The sequence below is a fragment of the Rhinoderma darwinii genome, chromosome 10 (genome assembly GCF_050947455.1).
Source record: "Rhinoderma darwinii isolate aRhiDar2 chromosome 10, aRhiDar2.hap1, whole genome shotgun sequence".
Lineage (NCBI taxonomy): Eukaryota > Metazoa > Chordata > Amphibia > Anura > Rhinodermatidae > Rhinoderma > Rhinoderma darwinii.
Window position 1 is genome coordinate 74,954,878 of NC_134696.1, and position 21,626 is coordinate 74,976,503.

General features: G+C 45.1%; 1 protein-coding gene across 1 annotated transcript in view; it reads left to right on the forward strand.

Annotated features, from left to right (window-relative positions):
- Window positions 1–21,626, forward strand: part of ABCG4 (ATP binding cassette subfamily G member 4) — a 365,340-nt gene that overhangs the window by 207,555 nt on the left and 136,159 nt on the right. The window contains exons 5-6 of the mRNA XM_075840823.1: window positions 5,311–5,361; window positions 5,497–5,642. Of these exons, the coding sequence (XP_075696938.1) occupies window positions 5,311–5,361; window positions 5,497–5,642 (197 nt within the window). The remainder of the gene's footprint in view (window positions 1–5,310; window positions 5,362–5,496; window positions 5,643–21,626) is intronic.

Genomic DNA, 21,626 nt, shown 5'->3' on the forward strand with positions numbered 1-21,626 from the left:
GTTTTTCATAGAATTTATTAGAATTGGACTGTGAAAATGTAAAAAAAAAAATTCCCCAATATGTATATTTAGCTCAAAATGTTTCATTTCCACATGGAATTCAGGAGAAAACGCACCCAAAGATTGTTAAGCAATTACTCATGAGCATGACAATACCCAATATGTGGTCATAAACTGCAGTTTGGATACACGACAGCGCTCAGAAGTGAAGGAGCAACTTTTAGATTTTGGAGCACAGATTTTGGTGGAATGGATTTCTGATGCCATGTCACGTTTGCAAAGCCCCTGATGTACCAGTAGAGTGGAAGCCGCCAAAAAGTGACCCCAATTAGGAAACTACACTTCTTAAGGCGTTCAACTGAGGTGTAATGAACATTTTGACCCCACAGGTGTTTCAGCGAATTTATTAATATTGGACTGTAAAAAGTTAAAATCATTTTTTTTACCAATAATATGTCGTTTTAGCTAAAAAAAAAATATTTTCACAAGGACTATAGGAAAAAAAGCACCCCAATATTTGTAGAGAATTTTCTACTGAGTACAGCAATTACCCATATGTAGTCGGAAACTACTGTTTGGACACACGGCTGGGTTCAGAAGGGAAGGAGCGCCATTTGGCTTTTGTAGCACAGATTTTGCTGAATTGGTTTCTGGGGGCCATGTCACATTTGCAGAGCCCCTGAAGTACCAGTACAATAGAAATTTCCCAGGTGTGATCCCATTTTGGAAACTATACCGCTCAGAGAATTAAGTAGGGTTATGGTGACCACTTTGATCCCTTAAGTGTTTTATAGATTTTATTAGAATTGGGCCTTGAAAATGAAAAAATATTTTTTTACAATAATATGTAGTTTTAGCTTGTAATTTTTCATTTCCACAAAAAATACAGGAGAAAAGACACCCCAAAATTTGTTAGACAATTTCTCCTGAGTAAGGAAATACTCCATATGTGGTTGTAAAGACACATGACAATGCTCTAAAGGGAAAGAGCACAATTTAGTTTTTGGTGGGAAGATTTTACAAAATAGTTTTTTGTTGCATTGCGCTGAGGTACCAGTACAGTGGAAACCCCCGAGAAGTGACCCTATTTGGGAAACGAAACACCTTTAAGGAATTTATCGTGAGGTGTAGTGAGCATTTTGACCCAACGCGATTAGCAGAAATTAGTAGACGATGGATATTGCAGATTGAAAATTGCCATTTTTCCACAGATATGCTATCTCAGTGCCCAATATGTTGTGCTCTGCTTGTACCACTGGAGACACACACCCGATAAATTGATAAGCGGAGTAAAGTAATACCCTATATATGTTTATAAACTGCCATTTGGGCACACAGCCAGGCAAAGTAGTTCTGTTTGGGGTTATACTGGAGTTTCAGTTTATAATGTGGGAGCATATGTAATCTTGGTTGAGTATATCCGCATATAATAATGGGGTATATAAATAATAACATTAATTATCCATGGGTAGTGTCATACGATTTGAACCAATCCTTTATGCACAGGCCAGTTTTTTGGGGGCAGGAGTTGCACTTATACAGGGTGTCCATTGTATTGTACAAAATATCTGCACTCCATCATTGCCTAATTTTTTTACTTCTTCATTAGCCTCATATGTAGCACAAGACCCCGAAAATCTAATAGTTTCCACTGCATTTACGGGGTCCACCTTTGGGGCCTAGCCAATGATGATATGGGATTTTAGGTGAAGAACTGCTGGACATATAAATTAGTCTGGGCCGTAGTTTTGCATCATTGCATTCCGAGAGTCATAACTTTTTATTTTTTCGTTGACAAGCTGTGTGAGTGTATGATTTTCATGGGATGAGCTGTCGTTTTTATTAGTATTATTTTGGGGTACATGCGATTTTTTTGATCAGTTTTTTTTCAGATTTTTGGGAGGTGAGAAGACCAAAAAACAGATATTTTCCCACTGTTTTTTATATAATTTTTAACAGCGTTTACCGTGCAGTGTAGCAAGATGTTTACTTTATTCTGCAGTTCGATTATGGCAATACCAAATTTATATAGTTTTTATATGTTTTACTACTTTTACACAATAAAAACTTTTTTTTCTAAATAAAATAATGTTTTAGTGTCACCATATTCTGAGTGTCATAACTTTTTTATTTTTTTGTTGATGGAGCGATGTGAGGTCTTGCTTTTTGTGTGACAAACTGTAGTTTTTATTGGCACCATTTTGGGGATCTTGCGACTATTTGATCACTTTTCATTTTGTTTGGAAACATTGTGACCAAAAAAGGAAATTCTGTCATTATTTTTCGTTTTATTTTTTTACAGTGTTCACCGTGCCGGATAAATAATATGATATTTTTATAGTTGAGGCCAATACGAATGTGGCGACACCTATTATGTATCGTTTTTTGTTTCATTTTTTTTCTACTCCTAAAGGACTTGATCAGGGAACCATCGCAATTCTTGTTTTTATTATATAAAACGTTTATTTAATTATTTTTCTAAAACATTTATTTTTACGTATTTATTTTTTTTACACTTACTAGGGGACTTGAAGACCTGACCTTCTGATCCCCGGTACAATACACTGCACTACTTATTTAGTGCAGTGTATTGCAAGGGTATGTGCACACGTAACAACCATTACGTCTGAAATTACAGAGCTGTTTTCAGGAGAAAACAGCTCCTGCATTTCAGACGTAATTGCTCGTACTCGCGTTTTGCGAGGCGTCAATTACAGCCATAATTATGAGCTGTTCTTCATTGAATTCAATGAAAAACGGCTCAAATTACGTCCGAAGAAGTGTCCTGCACTTCTTTGACGAGGCAGTCATTTTACACCTCGTCTTTTGACAGCGACGCGTAAAATGACAGGTCGTCAGCACAGTACGTCGGCAAACCCGTTCAAATGAATGGGCAGATGTTTGCCGACGTATTGGAGCCGTATTTTCAGACGTAAATCGAGGCATAAAATGCCTAGTTTACGTCCGAAAATAGGTTGTGTGAACCCAGCCTAAGGGTATGTTCACACGGCTTATTTTCGGCCGTTTTTCGGGCCGTAAATGGCCGAAAAAGCAGCAGCAGAACGCCTACAAAGATCTGCCGATTGATTTCAATGGAAAAATGGCGTTCTGTTACGACGGACCGTTTTTTTACACGGACGTTTTTCAAAAACGGCCGAGTAAAAAATTGGCCCCGAAAAAGAAGTGCATGTCACTTCTTGAGCCGTTTATCATTGACTTTACAGAAAAACAGCTCCAAAACGGCAGTAAAAAATGCAGCGAAAACGGCTGAAAATCAGGAGCTGTTTTCCCTTGAAAACAGCTCCGTATTTTCAGAAGTGTTTTTAGTAAGCGTGTGAACATACCCGAACTGTCATTCTTCAACTGACAGTCAGTCTATTAGGTCCTGCACCTAAATGGCTTCCGTACAAGGCCGACCAGGAAGCTATTGCTAGGCTTCCTGGTTGCCATAGCAACCATCGGCACCCTGCTATTGCTCTTGGTGTGGCCAATGGGGTACAGAGGGAGCACCCTTCCTTAAATGTCAATCACTTAAATGCCACTGTCGCTATTGACAGCGGCATTTAAATTGTTAAACGTGGCGATCGGAGGTAACAGTGATCGCAGCCGTTGCAGTGGGATGTTGACACCCGATGAAGATGAAGCGAGCACATCTATGCCCACTTCATCCTCAGGATGTTACCGTATGCCCATTTGCGGAAAGGCACCACTAAAAAGGATGTACAGTAAAGCCCATATGCGGGAAGGGGTTAATAAGAGGTTATATTCATGTTGCTTTGCTGTGAAGGTAGTAAAGGCTGAGGAGTTCCTAGTCCTAGACTCTTCCTCCTCTGCTAAAGTCAATTTAGCCTTCAATACTGTACGTTGTTTAGCTAGTTCCCTTCTATCTGACGAGATCACCCATATAACCACACTTCTAATATATGCTTTGAAGGCATCCCATACCAGATTGCTATCTGTCGAACCTGAATTAGTGTTCCAGCAAACCTGTAATTTCTCCTTCTAAGGAGGTTGCAACTTCAGTATAGGAGAGCCATAGAGGACTCAATCTCCAGATCTTACGTTTGGCAACTTCAGGGAATCCCAGAATGACCCTAAGGGGAGAGTATTCCGAGATTCCCAGATGGAGGTATTGTGCATCTACCACGTATAGTAAAGAGGCATCATTTCAAAATGCCAAGTCAATTGAGGAAAATGACCTATAAGTGGGTGAATGGCATGAGTAAGCTACAGAATGAGGATAACGGGCCCACCAAATTTCCTGTAAATGATATGTTGCGGTCCAGTTAGCCAGAGGGGAACTATAACCCTGGGATCAATTTTAGCTCGCCATGTGGTCTGTTGCATAGACAGTCGACCCTTGATCTCAGTGGAGTCAGAAATACGTGCCTCAGACTAAGTATCTCTTTCACGTAGTTTATGCACATCAGCCCTGAGAAGACCAAAGTCCATCTGAAGGGCATCAATTTTCTCAGTTCGAACTGTACGAGACTACGTAATGGCCTTCAGTACATCCGACATGGACGGTTCAGGAGGGGAGACAACAGGAGTGGAAGGAGAGGCGGAGACCTCAGAAGGCTGCGATGCCCAGGGCCAAGCTGCAGGACCAGTGGATTTGTCCATCTTGTCCATAATTTTGGGTTGTCTGGAGAGAGCCATTATGGGAGTACCCTGAGTAGCAGAATGGTGTAAGAACAGATAATTATCTCAGATCATTGCACAGCCAAACATACTTTAGAGAATGATATGCATGGGGAAGCGGGAAAATCCTCCATGTGCCTCATTATATCCAGATTACATCTGTGCAGTATAAGGAGAAATAGCAGGGAGGTCGTAGCGTACCCACAATGTCAGTGGCAGCAAGCTGTTAAAGTCACTCTAAAGTCACCACCTCTGTGCACAAAATGGTGGCTGCGTCTTCTGGAGCGTCTTCTCCACAGAGGTTCCACTCTTTCCTGGCCCTAAGTTGTAATAGGGTGTCTGGACAACATTGAGGGCCTTTACGTAGGTCCCTGGTAGAGAAACTGTGGTCCTCCGCCGTTTCGAACCAGCGAGAAGTAGCCGATGGCCGGCTTCCACCTGAAATTTAGGCTGGGGATTCAGTCCTCTCAGATCCGGGCCCGAAATGTCTTAAATTGTGGCCCACAACTGAGTCAATGCAGCAGTACAGCTGCCAAGTGAATGATGGGCTCCGGGAGAGGGGATGGAGGCGGATGATGCGTGCCGCCAGCAGAGCTCTAGAAACACGTCCTCCCCCACCAGAGTTCAGGCCACGCCCCGTTCATAGACTTTTTATTTGTGTTTGCATAGGTATCTGCCAACTTGAAACTAAATGAGAAGATGGATGTGAAGAGAAAACTGGTGAGTGTTGTTTTAATGCATCCGAAAGACTACGTGCAATTAGCTTCATCTCTTCTTTCCCCTTTGGAAAGTTCTGTCTATCCTGTTTTATTATCTTCAGTTTGTCATGTATTTAGGTACTTGTTCTATTTACAGGTGAATGAGATCTTGACGGCACTGGGTCTCCTTGAATGCTCTGGAACTCGTACACTGTGCCTTTCTGGAGGTCAGCGAAAGCGTTTGGCTATTGCTCTGGAACTAGTCAATAATCCACCTGTCATGTTCTTTGATGAGCCTACTAGGTAAACCACATACCATACTTATGGGCAGCACAAATAAACCCATCAGTTAGCAATGTCATAGACCATCTGAAACTAGTCAGCAGTGATGAAATGCTGAGCATAAACGTAGTGAGATCTTTTATCCTGAAATTTCACCCCTGAGACACTTCTTACTTAGATAAAGGAGATTTCAGCTTGGAGTATAGTGTCGTTTTCTGTGAGACATTCTGTACTACCATTTTTTCCCCACAGTGATCACCATCCATATTGCTTCCATAATGATGGCCAGTGTGCCCGAACAGGCAGTGATCAGTCAATACATCCGACAATAAAACAAACCAAAACCCTCACACTTCACATATCTCTCCACTTCACCAAGAGGCTGCTTAGATAAATTCTAATGCCTAGTTCACACAGAGTTTTTCATCAGGCAGAAAAAAATCTGTTGTGGACTTTCCTTCTGGATTTTGAGGCAGATTTTGAAATGCTCATGGTTTCTGAGGTGGTTTTTTGATGAATTTTTCTTTGGCTTTTTTTTTCATTTTGCAACGAAAAAAAACGTGGGCAGATTTTGGTAAAAAAAAAAAATGGCGTAAAAAAACACTCCAAACTAACAACGCTTTTATTCCACCACACATTTATTTTAATGGAGGTTCAGAAGTGAAATCCGCTCCAAGATAGGACAGAATGACTTTTTTGTCTGTGGGCGGTCATAAACTGCCTGGAAAGAAAAGCGTCACTACCTTCCATTGAAATAAATAGAGGGAGATTTGGGGCGGATTCTGCATCAAAATTAGTGCAAGAAAAACGCTATGTGAACTAGATGTAAGGGGCATTAATAATAATCTTTTAAAATTGACTATCTTCAAATTGATTTCCTGTAAAGGATCTGCCAGGCACAGCTTCTGTGTATACGCCCATAGGTAATCAGTCTGCACCTGCTTCTATGTCTGTGAGACTGACTCCTTCTTCCACCACTCAGGGTGGCAGGCTTAGGAGTGGGAGAACCTATCACAGCCTGGCCAGACGGAGCTAGCTCCCGCCCTCTGTCTATTTATACCTGCATTTCCTGCTCCTCCTTTGCCTGTGATTCTTTTCTGTTTCCTGGCTCTGCTGCTCCTGCTATGATTATTGACCTTGCTTCGTTTTTGACCCTGGCTTTACTGACTATGCTCCTGCTCTGCGATTTGTACCTCGTGCACTCCTGGTTTGACTCGGCTCGTTCACTACTCGTGTTGCTCACTGTGTTGCCGTGGGCAACTGCCCCATTTCCCTTAGCTTCTGTGTACCCTTGTCTGTTTGTCTGTCGTGCACTTATTGAGCGTAGGGACCGTCGCCCAGTTGTACGCCGTCACCTATGATGGGCCGTTGCAATTAGGCAGGGACTGAGTGGCGGGTAGATTAGGGTTCACATGTCTGTCTCCCTACCCCGTCATTACATTTCCTTTATGGAGTTGTCTGGTTTATCACAATTTCTATTAATTGTTGGCATAGTCAAAAACAAGTAAACAAAACAGACCTAATTAAGATCTTTTCAAACTTCCTAAATAGTTCCTAATACTTTAACCAGAGTACTGTATCATTTACAGCCATCTCTTCAGAGATGACTCTTTTGCTATCGACCTATAGATCAGCGGATTCATGGAGCTAATAAAGTGATCGTGCATACACTCATCTTGGTAATATCAGAAACCATGGAATTTTCTAAGGGCTACCAGAAGAATACATTTTTATTGAATTGGTACAATGACCTTTACATTAGAGAAATTGGTGCAGAATTGAGACGGCCTGTAAATTAGTAAGTTGTGCCCTTTCTGGTTTATTGATGTTTGGGCTTACTATTGATATTACAGATAACTAGACTATGCTGCTTTTGTGTTGAGCGTAAGAAAAAGTGTTTAAAGGGGAAATGCGCCCAAAAGTGAACTTCTGGAATGTAATTGAGATGTTAAAAGATTACAATTGTGAAGTCCGTGAATTCAGACCTCAACTGAGCTGTGGTGCTCTATAAAACGGTTGAACGCCTTAGGCACTCCGTCACACGAAACCTCTGACACAATATTCTAAAGAAAAGGTCTTGTAGATCAAAGCTTTATTTAGAATGCTGCCTCAGAGAAATAAATGAAATATTTGTTCTGGGAATTAGTGGAGGTCACAACCAGCATCAATATGATTTTCTGATATGTACATGTCAGATGATTTCTTTTTGGCTGATTTTCCCCTTTGAGGCTGAAGGACACAGTGCAGAGGCGTAGCTAGGTTCTCCTACACCCGGGGCAAAGATTAAGATTGGCGCCCCCCCAAACTTCTTTCCCAACATTTCCTTCCCCTCTCGCCATGTTTGCTTTCTCTAATCAATGAGGTGTAATTTTTTTTTCAGAATTTTGTTTTAATGTAACGCGAGCATAAAACCATTTCTACATTTTACAAGCAATATATAGCAATAAATTAAAGAGGCCTCACAGCCCCCTTGCAGATAGCGCCACACACAGCCCCCTGTAGATAGCGCCCACACAGCCTCCCTCTTGTATATAACGCCACACAGCCCCCTGTTGTAGATAGCACCACACAGCCCCACTTGTAGATAGCAGGAACAAAAAAATTTGGACAAAATATGGACCAACAAAACGGCGCTGCTAAACTGGAATGAGGATGACTGGAGTAATAAGAGTTAAATTATGGTACAGGGCTACGTGTTACGACATCGAACTGATGTTTACATGATGGCCTGATGAAGACATCAGTTCGATGTCGTAACGCGTAGCCCTTTACAATAAATTACGTCTTATTACTCCAGTCATCCTCATTCCAGTTTAGCAGTGCCGTTTTGTTGCTCCATATTTTGTCCACAATTTTTTGTTCCTGATTTCTGGCGATAACATCACTGATTACTGGATCGGACCTTGGCAGCAGCTTACGAGTGGCTCTTTACAAATAAACACATCAGAGTTGTGTCTGACTAAGCACAACTCGTATAGGTGAGCATAACTTTCAGCTACCGTTGTATACTGTTTATCAGTTTTACCTGCACTACGTTGGCACCATGCATACTCTCTTCTTTCTACCTTGTAGATAGCGGCACACACATCACCCCCTTGTAAATAGCGCCACACACATACCCCTTGTAGATAGTGCCACACACAGCAATGAAAGAAGAAAAATGGTGTATAAAGCACTCTTGTAACAAAAATAGGTTTTATTTGGTCATTTAAAAAAACAAAACAATTACAATGATAATCCCGGGACCACGCTTATGAGTTTCAAACCTCTAGGGTTCTTAATCACAGCTATGATTAAGAGCCATAAAGGTTTGAAACGCGTAAGCCTGGTCCCGGGATTATCATTTTAATTTTTTTGTTTTTTAAAATTACTAAATAAAACCTATTTTTTTACAAGAGTGCTGGATATACCATTTTTCTTCTTTCATTGCCTTGTATACCTGCTGTCGACTCAGGATTTCTCTTGGGATATCTCCGAGCACCTTTACCATTCATACCGTGGTCTTGAAAATTGTATGGACTAACGCAGTGGAAACGCGGTTAGCGAACTCGTGTTTATTTTTTTCAGTGGCACACACAGCCCCGCTTGTAAATAGCACCCCACACCCCCTTGTAGCTAGTACCACACACAGCCCCCTTTTAAATAGTGCTACACACCCCCCTTGTAGATAGTGCCACACACATTGCCCTTGTAAATAGCGCCACGCACACCCACTTGTAAATAGCTCCACACAGTCCCCTTGTAGATAGCACCACACAGCCCCCCTTGTAGATAGTGCCACACAGCCCCCTTGTAGTTAGCGCTACACAGCCCTCCTTGTAGATAGTGCCACACAGCCCTCCTTGTAGATAGTGCCACACAGTCCCCCCTTGTATGTAGCGCCACACAGTCCCCCCTTGTATGTAGCGCCACACAGCCCCCCTTGACCATAGTGCAACACTGCCCCCTTGTCTATAGTGCCACACTGCCTCCCTTGTAAATAGTGCCACACTGTCCCCCTTGTAAATAGCGCCACACTATCCCCCTTGTAAATAGTGCCACACTGCCCCCTCTTGTAAATAGCACCACACTGCCCCCTTGTAAGTAGCGCCACACTGCCCCTCCTTGTAAATTGCTCCACACAGCCCCCCCTTGTAAATAACGCCATACTGCCCCACCTTGTAAATAGCGCAACACTGCCCCCCTTGTAATTAGCACCACACATTCCCCTTGTAAATAGTGCCACATAGCCCCCCTTGTAGATAGTGGCACACACAGCCCCCCTTGTAGATAGAGCCACACTCCCCCCCCTTGTAAATAGCGCCACACTCCCCCCCCCCTTGTACTTAGCGCCACACTAAACAGAGCGGAGAGCGGTAGCCTACCGCTACCACTCTCCGCTCTGCCTGACGTGACTCACCGAGGAAGTCAGGAGCCGAGGAAGTCACACACCCCCCTTGTAGATAGTGCCACACACATCGCCCTTGTAAATAGCGCCACGCACACCCACTTGTAAATAACTCCACACAGTCCCCTTGTAGATAGCACCACACAGCCCCCCTTGTAGATAGTGCCACACAGCCCCCCTTGTAGTTAGCGCTACACAGCCCTCCTTGTAGATAGTGCCACACAGTCCCCCCTTGTATGTAGCGCCACACAGTCCCCCCTTGTATGTAGCACCACACAGCCCCCCTTGTCCATAGTGCTACACTGCCCCCTTGTCTATAGTGCCACACTGCCTCCCTTGTAAATAGTGCCACACTGTCCCCCTTGTAAATAGCGCCACACTATCCCCCTTGTAAATAGTGCCACACTGCCCCTTCTTGTAAATAGCGCCACACTGCCCCCTTGTAAGTAGCGCCACACTGCCCCTCCTTGTAAATTGCTCCACACAGCCCCCCCTTGTAAATAACGCCATACTGCCCCACCTTGTAAATAGCGCCACACTGCCCCCCTTGTAATTAGCACCACACATTCCCCTTGTAAATAGTGCCACATAGCCCCCCTTGTAGATAGTGGCACACACAGCCCCCCTTGTAGATAGAGCCACACTCCCCCCCCCCTTGTAATTAGCGCCACACTCCCCCCCTTGTACTTAGCGCCACACTAAACAGAGCGGATAGCGGTAGCCTACCGCTACCACTCTCCACTCTGCCTGACGTGACTTACCGAGGAAGTCAGGAGCCGAGGAAGTCATGTGGAGCGGTGGAGTTTCTTCTGACTAGCGTCGGTGACAGCCCGGCAGTGGACCAGTCCAGTCACCTGTTCTGAGTCATCTGACCTCATGTCACTGACGTGAGGTCAGGTGACTGGACTTTTCCTGTAATAGACTCCAGTCAGAACGCCATCGCATGAACTCCTGGCTCTTCCTAACGCTGATCGCTGCTGTAGGTGTTTGACATACAGGGCACCTTTCAGCAGCGGTCCGCTGCTCTGCGGCGCCCCCCTCCCTACCACCCAGGGCACATACAACGCCTGCTCCCCCTAGCTATGCCCTTAACACAGTGTAACAGAGTTATGTTCTGGCTGAACTGAGGCATAGAGGCATTGGTTGGGCTTTGTAACAGGGCAACTATAGGTTTGGTTCTTGAGAATACCCTGTCTGTATGACAAATGGGGCAGAAAGGGATGAGAATAAGGGTATGTTCACACGGGCTATTTTCAGCAGTTTTCGGGCCGTAAACGTCCCAAAAATGGCTGAAAATCAGAAGCAGTACGCCTACAAACATCTGCCCATTGATTTCAATGAGAAATACGGCATTCTGTTCCAACAGGGCATTATTTTACGCCTCATTTTCAAATAACGGCGCGTAGAAAGACGCCCCCCATGAAAAAAAGTGCATGTCACTTCTTCAGACGATTTTGGCGCCGTTTTTCATTGACTCTATAGAAAAACAGCTCCAAAAACGGCCGTATAAGGGTATGTTCACACGGCAACGCCAAATACGTCTGAAATTACGAGCTGTTTTCAGGCGAAAACAGCTCCTGAATTTCAGACGTTTTGACAAGTGCGCGCGTTTTTCGCGGCGTCCATTACGGACGTAATTGGAGCTGTTTTTCAATGGAGTCAATGAAAGATGGCTTCAATTACGTCCCAAGAAGTGACATGCACTTCTTTGAGGTGGGCGACTTTTTACGCGACGTCTTTTGAAAGCGATGTGTAAAAATACACCTCGTCTGCACTGAACACCGTAAGACCCATTGAATTCAATGGGCAGATGTTTGCAGACGGTTTGGAGCCGTTTTTTCAGGCGTAATTCGAGGCGTAAAATGCCTGAATTATATAGGGCGTGTGAACATACCCTAAAACAGAGCAATAAACGCTAGTTTGATTAAAAATCTGCTGAAAATCAAGGGCTGTTTTCGCTTGAAAACAGCTTCGTATTTTCAGCTGTTTTTGGTTTGCCGTGTGAACATACCCTAGGAATCATGTGAGCTACACTTACAAGCATAGAATCATGGTAAACGTAAGCTGAAAGTCAGAAACATAGGCAGAGTTTCAAGGTAAAACAGGCAAGCTGAAAATCTGGATCATAAATGCAATCTCTGCATCAACTAGCTATCAATTCTCAAGTAAGGGTATGTTCACACGTAGTCAACCAAAACGTCTGAAAATCCAGAGCTGTTTTCAAGGGAAAACAGACCCTGCTTTTCAGACGTTTTTTACCAACTCGCATTTTTACCAACTCATTTTTTTACCAACTCGTTTTTGGAGCTGTTTTCATTGGAGTCTATGAGAAAACAGCTCCAAAAACGTCTGAAAGAAGTGTCCTGCACTTCTTTTGACGAGACTGTATTTTTACGAGTCGTCGTTTGACAGCTGTCAAACGACGACGCGTAAATAACAGGTCGTCTGCACAGTACGTCGGCAAACCCATTCAAATGAATGGGCAGATGTTTGCCGACGTATTGTAGCCATATTTTCAGACGTAAAACGAGGCATAATACGCCTCGTATACGTCTGAAATTTGGCCGTGTGAACATACCCTAAACGAGAAGTGCAGGCGTTTTCTGTGAGTACTCCCTTTTGAGTGAAAAACAAGCATGAAGAAAAAATAACCTCGACCACTATAAAAACAGACCTTCATTCTGCTAACTCTGATACCTGATTGACAATCACAGGGCAGTTCACAATGACAGGCCGCGTATAATTCCCAAGCAGGACACTCCTCTCCACTCATCAAATTACAGTGTGAATAAATCCACCCTGCTTTCATCTACCCTGAAGTCCTGGTGCCGTTACTGTGTTCTATGCTTATATATATATATATATATATATATATATATATATATACATATATATATATATATATATATATATATATATATATATATATATATATACAGGGTGGGCCATTTATATGGATACACCTAAATAAAATGGGAATGGTTGGTGATATTAACTTCCTGTTTATGGTACATTAGTATATGGGAGGGGGGAAACTTTTCAAGCTGGGTGTTGACCATGGCGGCCATTTTGAAGTCGGCCATTTTGTATCCAACTTTAGTTTTTTCAGTTGCTGCAAATCTCGTATCTTCACAGCATAGACAATTGCCTTCAGATGACCCCAAAGATAAAAGTCTAAGGGGGTCAGATCGGGAGACCTAGGGGACATTCAACTGGCCCACGACGACCAATCCACTTTCCAGGAAACTGTTCATCTAGGAATGCTCGGACCTGACACCCATAATGTGGTGGTGCACCATCTTGCTGGAAAAACTCAGGGAACGTGCAAGCTTCAGTGCATAAAGTGGGAAACACATCATCATCTAGCAATTTCAGATATCCCGTGGCCTTGAGGTTTCCATTGATGAAGAATGGCCCCACTATCTTTGTACCCCATATACCACATCATACCATCAATTTTTGTGTTCCAACAGTCTTGGAGGGATCTATCCAATGTGGGTTAGTGTCAGACCAATAGCGGTGGTTTTGTTTGTTAACTTAACCATTCACATAAAAGTTTGCCTCATCACTGAACAAAATGTTCTGTGTAAACTGAGGGTCCTGTTCCAATTTTTGTTTTGCCCATTCTGCAAATTCAGTGCGCCGATCTGGGTCATCCTCATTGAGATGCTGCAGCAGCTGGAGTTTGTAAGGGTGCCATTTGTGAGTAGCTGATATCCGCCGAAGGGATGTTCGACTGATGCCACTCTCCAGTGACATGCGGCGAGAGCTACGCTGTGGGCTCTTGCTGAATGAAGCTAGGACAGCCACTGATGTTTCTTCATTAGTGACAGTTTTCATGCGTCCACATTTGGGCAAATCCAACACTGAACCAGTTTCACGAAACTTGGCAAGCAGTTTGCAAACTGTAGCATGGGAGATGGGTGGTCTCGTAGGGTGTCTTGCATTGAAATCTGCTGCAATGACCTGGGTACTGCGTTCACCAGACATCAACACAATTTCTATCTGCTCCTCCCGTGTTAACCTCTGCGACATGTTAATGGCTGTAAACAAAGAGAAGCTTGTAAATAACTCATGAAAGAATAAAGTAACGATAAAACCAAGCACACCATTGTTTTTCTTGTGAAATTCTCGATAAGTTTGATGGGTCACATGACCCTCTTCCCATTGAAAAAACTAAAGTTGGATACAAAATGGCCGACTTCAAAATGGCCGCCATGGTCAACACCCAGCTTGAAAAGTTTCCCCCCTCCCATATACTAATGTGCCACAAACAGGAAGTTAATATCACCAACCATTCCCATTTTATTTAGGTGTGTCCATATAAATGGCCCACCCTGTATATCAGGGTAGATGAAAGCAGGGTGGATTTATTCACCTCAACACAGCAACGTTTCGGTTCAACAGGAATCTTTCTCAAGCCATCACAAACTAAGCAAAGTGTCAGGTATAAATAGGAGGAGCATACATTAATCAACATAAAGTAATCATATGTACAACTCCAATAAAAGATATAGATATATACATGCCAATATTTCAAAAAACAGTCATAAAGTGCACATATTTCTTCCAATGTAAGGCATATGAAAGCAGTATAATATGCATATAAAGTGCAGTATTAATCTAAAAAAACAATGTAAATGAGGGCAATTTAGATAATTGGAAAGGGGCAGAGGCCAATTCTACTTTAATAGCGATAGACTTACTGTAAACCGTTAGGTCTGTGCAAAGATAAAGATGTACACCTGTCATATTCGCGCGTATCCAATGCGCATGCTCCAAGATGGAGCCCACAACGGATATTAAATCCGGCGGAACGCATCGAGAAGCAAATCACCACTGCGCATGCGCAGAGACGGAACTTGCGTTCCACCCTTACTGCGCATGCACCAGCGGTGAAAAAGCGCACAGAGAAACTGAAAATCTTAAAAAGCATCATAATTATGACTGAATGCTATAATGGACTATACAATGCATCACCCAAAGAATTAAATGGGTTTTGCACCGCAGTGTCCACACATAGAAAAACTGAATGTAGGGAAAAATGGCAATGCTATCAATAGAGAGCTAACCCCCTTATAATAACATTACAAGAACCAATAACGTCATAACTCAATATAATGTGACTATAGTCACCATTAGGGTAGGTGGAGCTATTATGATATAGGGAATATTATCATCCCAAACAAGGATATCAAATGTTCCCCAAAAAAAAACCTATAACGGAGAGAAACGCATATTCCAAAATATGAGACATGCGTTTAAATATCGATACACAGCCCACATTTATTAAAGATGACATTGGACATTTATTTAAGACACAAAGGAGGAGATACCAATATAAATCTCATTTTAACTATACAATCAGCATAAAGACATACTTGAAACATTGCATCTGTAATGGTAGGAAGGAGGAAGGGAAAGTGAGCCCTAATCTACCCACCGCCCTGTCCCTGCCTACTTGCAACGACCCGCCCTAGGCGACGGGGTACAACTGGGCGGCGGTCCCTACGCTGTCTAATTGCACGGGAGAACAAACAGGGAACACGCAAGGGAAGGGGCAGTAGCCCACGGAACGCCGAGGAAACGGAGCGGTGAATGAGTTGTCAGGACCAGGATGAAGTGGAGTATACCCAAGTGAGCACGGAGGAGGAAGCAAGCCGGAGGCAAAGCAAAACGGGTTAAGCAGAACAGCAGCAAGGCAGAAGCACGGCAGGAGCAGGCTGGAGCAAGCAGCAGTGGGGCCAGGAATCCAAAAGAATTACAAGCACTGAGGAGGAGAACACAGCAGGTAATAAAGGACAGGGGGCGGAGCTAACTCAGACTGACCAGGCCGCGATAGGCTCTCCCACTCCTGAGCCTGCCACCCTGGTTGGTGGGAGATGGTGTCAGTCAAACAGGTCTGGCCTCAGGTGTGGATTGATTAATCCCAGGAGTATACCTAGATGTAGTACCTGGCAGATTCCTAACAGTACTCCCCCTTTTATGAGGGGCCACCGGACCCTTACTAAGAGGACCCGGTTTAGTAGGGAAGAGAAGGTGGAACCTCCTGATCAATACCCCAGCGTGAACATCACGGGCAGGTACCCAAGTCCTCTCCTCCGGCCCGTACCCTCTCCAATGGACCAGGTACTGGAGGGAGCCCTGGATCATCCTACTGTCCATAATCTTGGCCACCTCGAATTCCACCCCCTCAGGGGTGAGAACGGGAACAGGAGGTTTCCTCGAGGGGGACCAGGACGGGGAGCAGCGTTTAAGGAGGGAGGCATGGAAGACGTCATGTATGCGAAAGGATGGGGGCAGCTCCAGATGGAAGGATACAGGGTTGAGGACTTCAATGATCTTATAAGGCCCAATAAATCGGGGAGCAAACTTCCTGGACGGGACCTTAAGGCGCAAGTTCCTGGACGACAACCAGACCAAATCCCCGACGACAAACCGGGGGTTAGCAGAACGTCTACTATCCTCCTGAATCTTTTGTGCGCTCTGGGACGCCTCTAGGTTCTTCTGCACCTGGGCCCAGACAGTGCACAGTTCCCGATGAACATCCTCTACCTCAGGATTATTGGAACAACCAGGGGAAACGGAGGAGAACCTTGGGTTAAACCCGAAATTACAGAAAAACGGGGAGACCCCTGACGAGTTACTGACCCGGTTATTCAGGGAAAATTCAGCAAGGGGAAGGAATGAGACCCAATCAAATTGACAGTCAGAGATGAAACACCTTAAATATTGTTCCAGGGACTGGTTAGTCCTCTCCGTTTGGCCATTAGTTTCGGGATGGAAGGCGGAGCAGAAGGACAGATCAATCTCCAACTTTTTACAAAAGGCTCTCCAAAATAAGGAAACAAATTGTACCCCTCTGTCAGAAACGATATTGACTGGGGCCCCATGGAGATGCAGGATGTGTTTCACAAACAAAGAAGCTAACGTCTTGGCGTTAGGTAGCTTCTTAAGGGGCACAAAGTGGCACATCTTGCTGAAGCGGTCTACTACCACCCACACCACCGACTTGCCCTGAGATGGAGGCAAATCGGTGATAAAATCCATGGAGATATGGGTCCAAGGTCTCTGGGGAATGGGCAAGGAACGTAGTAGGCCCGCAGGTCGGGACCTAGGGGTTTTGGATCTAGCGCAAACCTCACAAGCGGCGACGTAAGCCCTAACGTCTTTAGGCAACCCAGGCCACCAATAGTTTCTGGTAATGAGGTGTTTGGTGCCCAAGATGCCAGGATGACCAGATAGAGCGGAGTCATGGTTTTCCCTGAGTACCCTTAGCCGGTATTGCAGGGGAACAAACAGTTTGTCCCCAGGGACGTTCCCGGGAGCTGCACCCTGATCAGCCGCGATATCAGAAGCTAAATCAGAATCCGTGGCAGAAACGATTATACCAGGGGGTAAAATAAAAGCAGGATCCTTCTCGGAAGGAGGATTGGCCATGAAACTACGTGACAGGGCATCAGCCTTAATATTCTTGGACCCAGCCCTATAGGTAACCAAGAAATTAAATCTGGTAAAGAATAGTGCCCACCGAGCTTGTCTAGGATTAAGCCTCCGGGCCGATTCTAGGAAAACCAGATTCTTGTGATCCGTAAGGACCGTTACCTGGTGTCTGGCCCCCTCCAGGAAGTGCCGCCACTCTTCAAAAGCCCATTTAATGGCTAGAAGTTCGCGGTTGCCAATATCATAGTTACTCTCCGTGGGCGAAAACTTCCTGGAGAAGTAAGCACAGGGGCGGAGATGGGTGAGGGAGCTGGTACCCTGGGACAAGACGGCCCCCACTCCCACCTCGGATGCGTCAACCTCCACAATAAATGGCTCCTCTTGGTTGGGCTGAATCAGCACGGGGGCCGAGATAAAGCACTTCTTGAGGGTCTCAAAGGCATGGACGGCCTCAGGGGGCCAATGGAGGACATCAGCACCCTTGCGAGTAAGGTCCGTAAGAGGCTTAGCGACGACCGAGAAGTTGGCAATAAATCTCCTGTAATAGTTGGCGAACCCTAAAAAACACTGTAACGCCTTAAGGGAGGCAGGTTGGACCCATTCCGCCACAGCCTGAACCTTGGCAGGGTCCATGCGGAATTAATGAGGAGTGAGGATTTGCCCTAAAAATGGTATCTCCTGTACCCCAAAGACACATTTTTCTGTCTTAGCAAACAGATTATTCTCCCGAAGGACCTGGAGCACCTTCCTGACATGCTCCACGTGGGAGGACCAGTCCTTGGAAAACACCAGTATGTCATCAAGGTACACAACAAGAAAATTACCCAGGTAATCTCTCAGGATTTCATTAATACAATTCTGGAAGACAGCAGGGGCATTACACAACCCAAATGGCATGACCAGGTATTCGAAATGACCCTCGGGTGTGTTGAACGCAGTTTTCCACTCATCCCCCTCTTTGATGCGGATAAGGTTATATGCCCCCCGTAGATCGAACTTAGAAAACCATTGGGCTCCCTGAACCTGATTAAAAAGATCCGGAATCAAAGGAAGTGGGTACTGGTTCCTTACGGTGACCTTATTCAGGTTACGATAATCAATGCACGGCCTAAGACCACCATCCTTCTTCCCCACAAAGAAGAAGCCAGCACCTACAGGAGAAGTCAAGGGGCGAATGAAACCCTTGGCCAGGCATTCTTGGATATACACCCTCATAGCTTCACGTTCAGGACATGAAAGATTAAATATCCTACCCTTAGGAAGCTTGGCACCAGGCACCAAATCGATGGCGCAATCGTAATCTCTATGGGGGGGCAACACCTCGGAGGCCTCCTTAGAAAACACATCGGCGAAGTCCTGAACAAACTCAGGAAGCGTGTTTACCTCCTCCCGGGGAGAAATAGAGTTAACAGAAAGACATGACATAAGACATTCACTACCCCATTTGGTGAGATCCCCAGTATTCCAATCAAACGTGGGATTATGCAACTGCAACCAGGGAAGACCTAATACCAGATCAGATGATAATCCCTGCATCACCAGTACAGAGCACTGCTCCAAATGCATGGAGCCAACCAGGAGTTCAAAAACAGGAGTATGCTGAGTAAAATAACCATTAGCAAGGGGAGTTGAGTCAATACCTACTACAGGGATAGGATAAGGTAAATCAATAAAAGGCATTTTTAGAGACATAGCAAATTCCACAGACATGATATTAGCAGATGAGCCAGAATCCATGAAGGCACTGCCAGTGGCAGACCGGCCAGCAAACGAGACCTGAAAGGGAAGCAAAATTTTATTGCGTTTCACATTAACGGGAAATACCTGTGCGCCCCAGTGACCTCCCCGATGATCACTTAGGCGCGGAAGTTTTCCGGCTTTTTATTCTTGCGCCTGGGACAGGTGTTCAGAAGATGCTTGTCGTCCCCACAGTAGAAGCAGAGACCATTCATTCTGCGAAACTCCCTACGTTGTCGAGGGGACATGGAGGCCCCGAGTTGCATAGGTACCTCCGAGTCCTCCGTGGAGGGGCGAGGAGACGGGACCTCGGGGGGGATCACAGAAAAGTCAGAGGGGAGCACATTAAAGCGTTCAAGCTGACGTTCCCTGAGACGTCGGTCAAGTCGTACTGCTAGGGCCATAACCTGGTCAAGGGAGTCAGAAGAGGGGTAGCTAACCAGCAGATCCTTCAGGGCGTCAGATAATCCTAACCTAAACTGGCACCTTAGGGCCGGATCGTTCCACCGAGAAGCTACGCACCACTTTCTAAAATCAGAACAGTACTCCTCAACCGGTCTCCTACCCTGACGTAAGGTCACCAGCTGACTCTCGGCTAAAGCAGTCCTGTCAGTCTCGTAGTAAATGAGTCCGAGGGCAGAGAAAAAGCGATCAACAGAGGAAAGTTCAGGGGCGTCAGGAGCCAAGGAGAAGGCCAACTCTTGGGGCCCTTCCTGGAGTCGGGATATGATGATACCCACCCGCTGGTTCTCGGAACCTGAGGAGTGGGGTTTAAGGCGGAAATACAGTCTGCAACTCTCCCGGAAGGAGAGAAACGTCTTACGGTCCCCTGAGAACCGGTCAGGTAACTTGAGGTCGGGTTCTAGAGGTGAGGTGAGGGGAACTACTACGGCAGCGTCACCCTGGTTGACCCTCTGGGCCAGGGCCTGGACCTGTAGGGAGAGGCCCTGCATCTGCTGGGTCAGGGTCTCAAGGGGGTCCATGATAGCGTCAGCGTAGGGGAAATGGTAGACTAGGTAAGGGGCTTGTAATTATGTAAAGGCAGGAAGGAGGAAGGGAAAGTGAGCCCTAATCTACCCACCGCCCTGTCCCTGCCTACTTGCAACGACCCGCCCTAGGCGACGGGGTACAACTGGGCGGCGGTCCCTACGCTGTCTAAGTGCACGGGAGAACAAACAGGGAACACGCAAGGGAAGGGGCAGTAGCCCACGGAACGCCGAGGAAACGGAGCGGTGAATGAGTTGTCAGGACCAGGATGAAGTGGAGTATACCCAAGTGAGCACGGAGGAGGAAGCAAGCCGGAGGCAAAGCAAAGCGGGTTAAGCAGAACAACAGCAAGGCAAAAGCACGGCAGGAGCAGGCTGGAGCAAGCAGCAGTGGGGCCAGGAATCCAAAAGAATTACAAGCACTGAGGAGGAGAACACAGCAGGTAATAAAGGACAGGGGGCGGAGCTAACTCAGACTGACCAGGCCGCGATAGGCTCTCCCACTCCTGAGCCTGCCACCCTGGTTGGTGGGAGATGGTGTCAGTCGAACAGGTCTGGCCTCAGGTGTAGATTGATTAATCCCAGGAGTATACCTAGACGTAGTACCTGGCAGATCCCTAACAGCATCGCTATATTTTAAATTGACTATATTATTAGAACTCTGTTGATATATTTTCCAAATGGGACTTTATAGTCTCAGAAAAAAGGCCTCTGCTGCTTTCCAATATCTCTCAAATTGCTTAACATGCAATTGTGTATCTAAAAAGTGTGAAAAAACGAAATAAAAAAACATGTTAATATATAATATTTGTGAATATAAAAACAAACATAAAATATGTCTATTCAAAAAAAGGTCGAAATAAGACCTCAGATTCACTATACATCAAAGACACAAAATATACCTTCAAGGACGTCGACCGATCATATCCCTATACTTTTTAGGGGGACAAGTTACCCACCACTGTCTTAAATATGCGGGCAACAACTATATTCTATATTCAACCCCTTAGGAGACATAGTTTCCAATTTAAAAATCCACTCTGGCTCTTTTCTTTTGAGAGCCAACCCTCTATCACCGCCACGTTTCAGCTGAAGCACCGAATCAATGATTCTGAATCTCCACTGTGACAAGCTATGCTTTTTCTCAACAAAGTGTCTCGACACTGGTAGTTCCTGTCTCTTGGTGTTGATGTTTTATTTATGATTTCTCATCCTGAGACGCACTTCTGTAGTGGTCTCACCGGCATAGTGAAGACCACATGGGCAGCTCAGCAGATAAATAACATAGGATGATTCACACGTAAACAAACCTTTGATATTTATTATCTGACCAGTTTGTGGGTGGTTAAAAACGCCACCCGTAACCATATTGTCACAGATGTTGCATCCTAGACATGGATAACAACCATGTTTCGGGGGGACCAAAAACATCTGACTTATATCGGCCTTGAC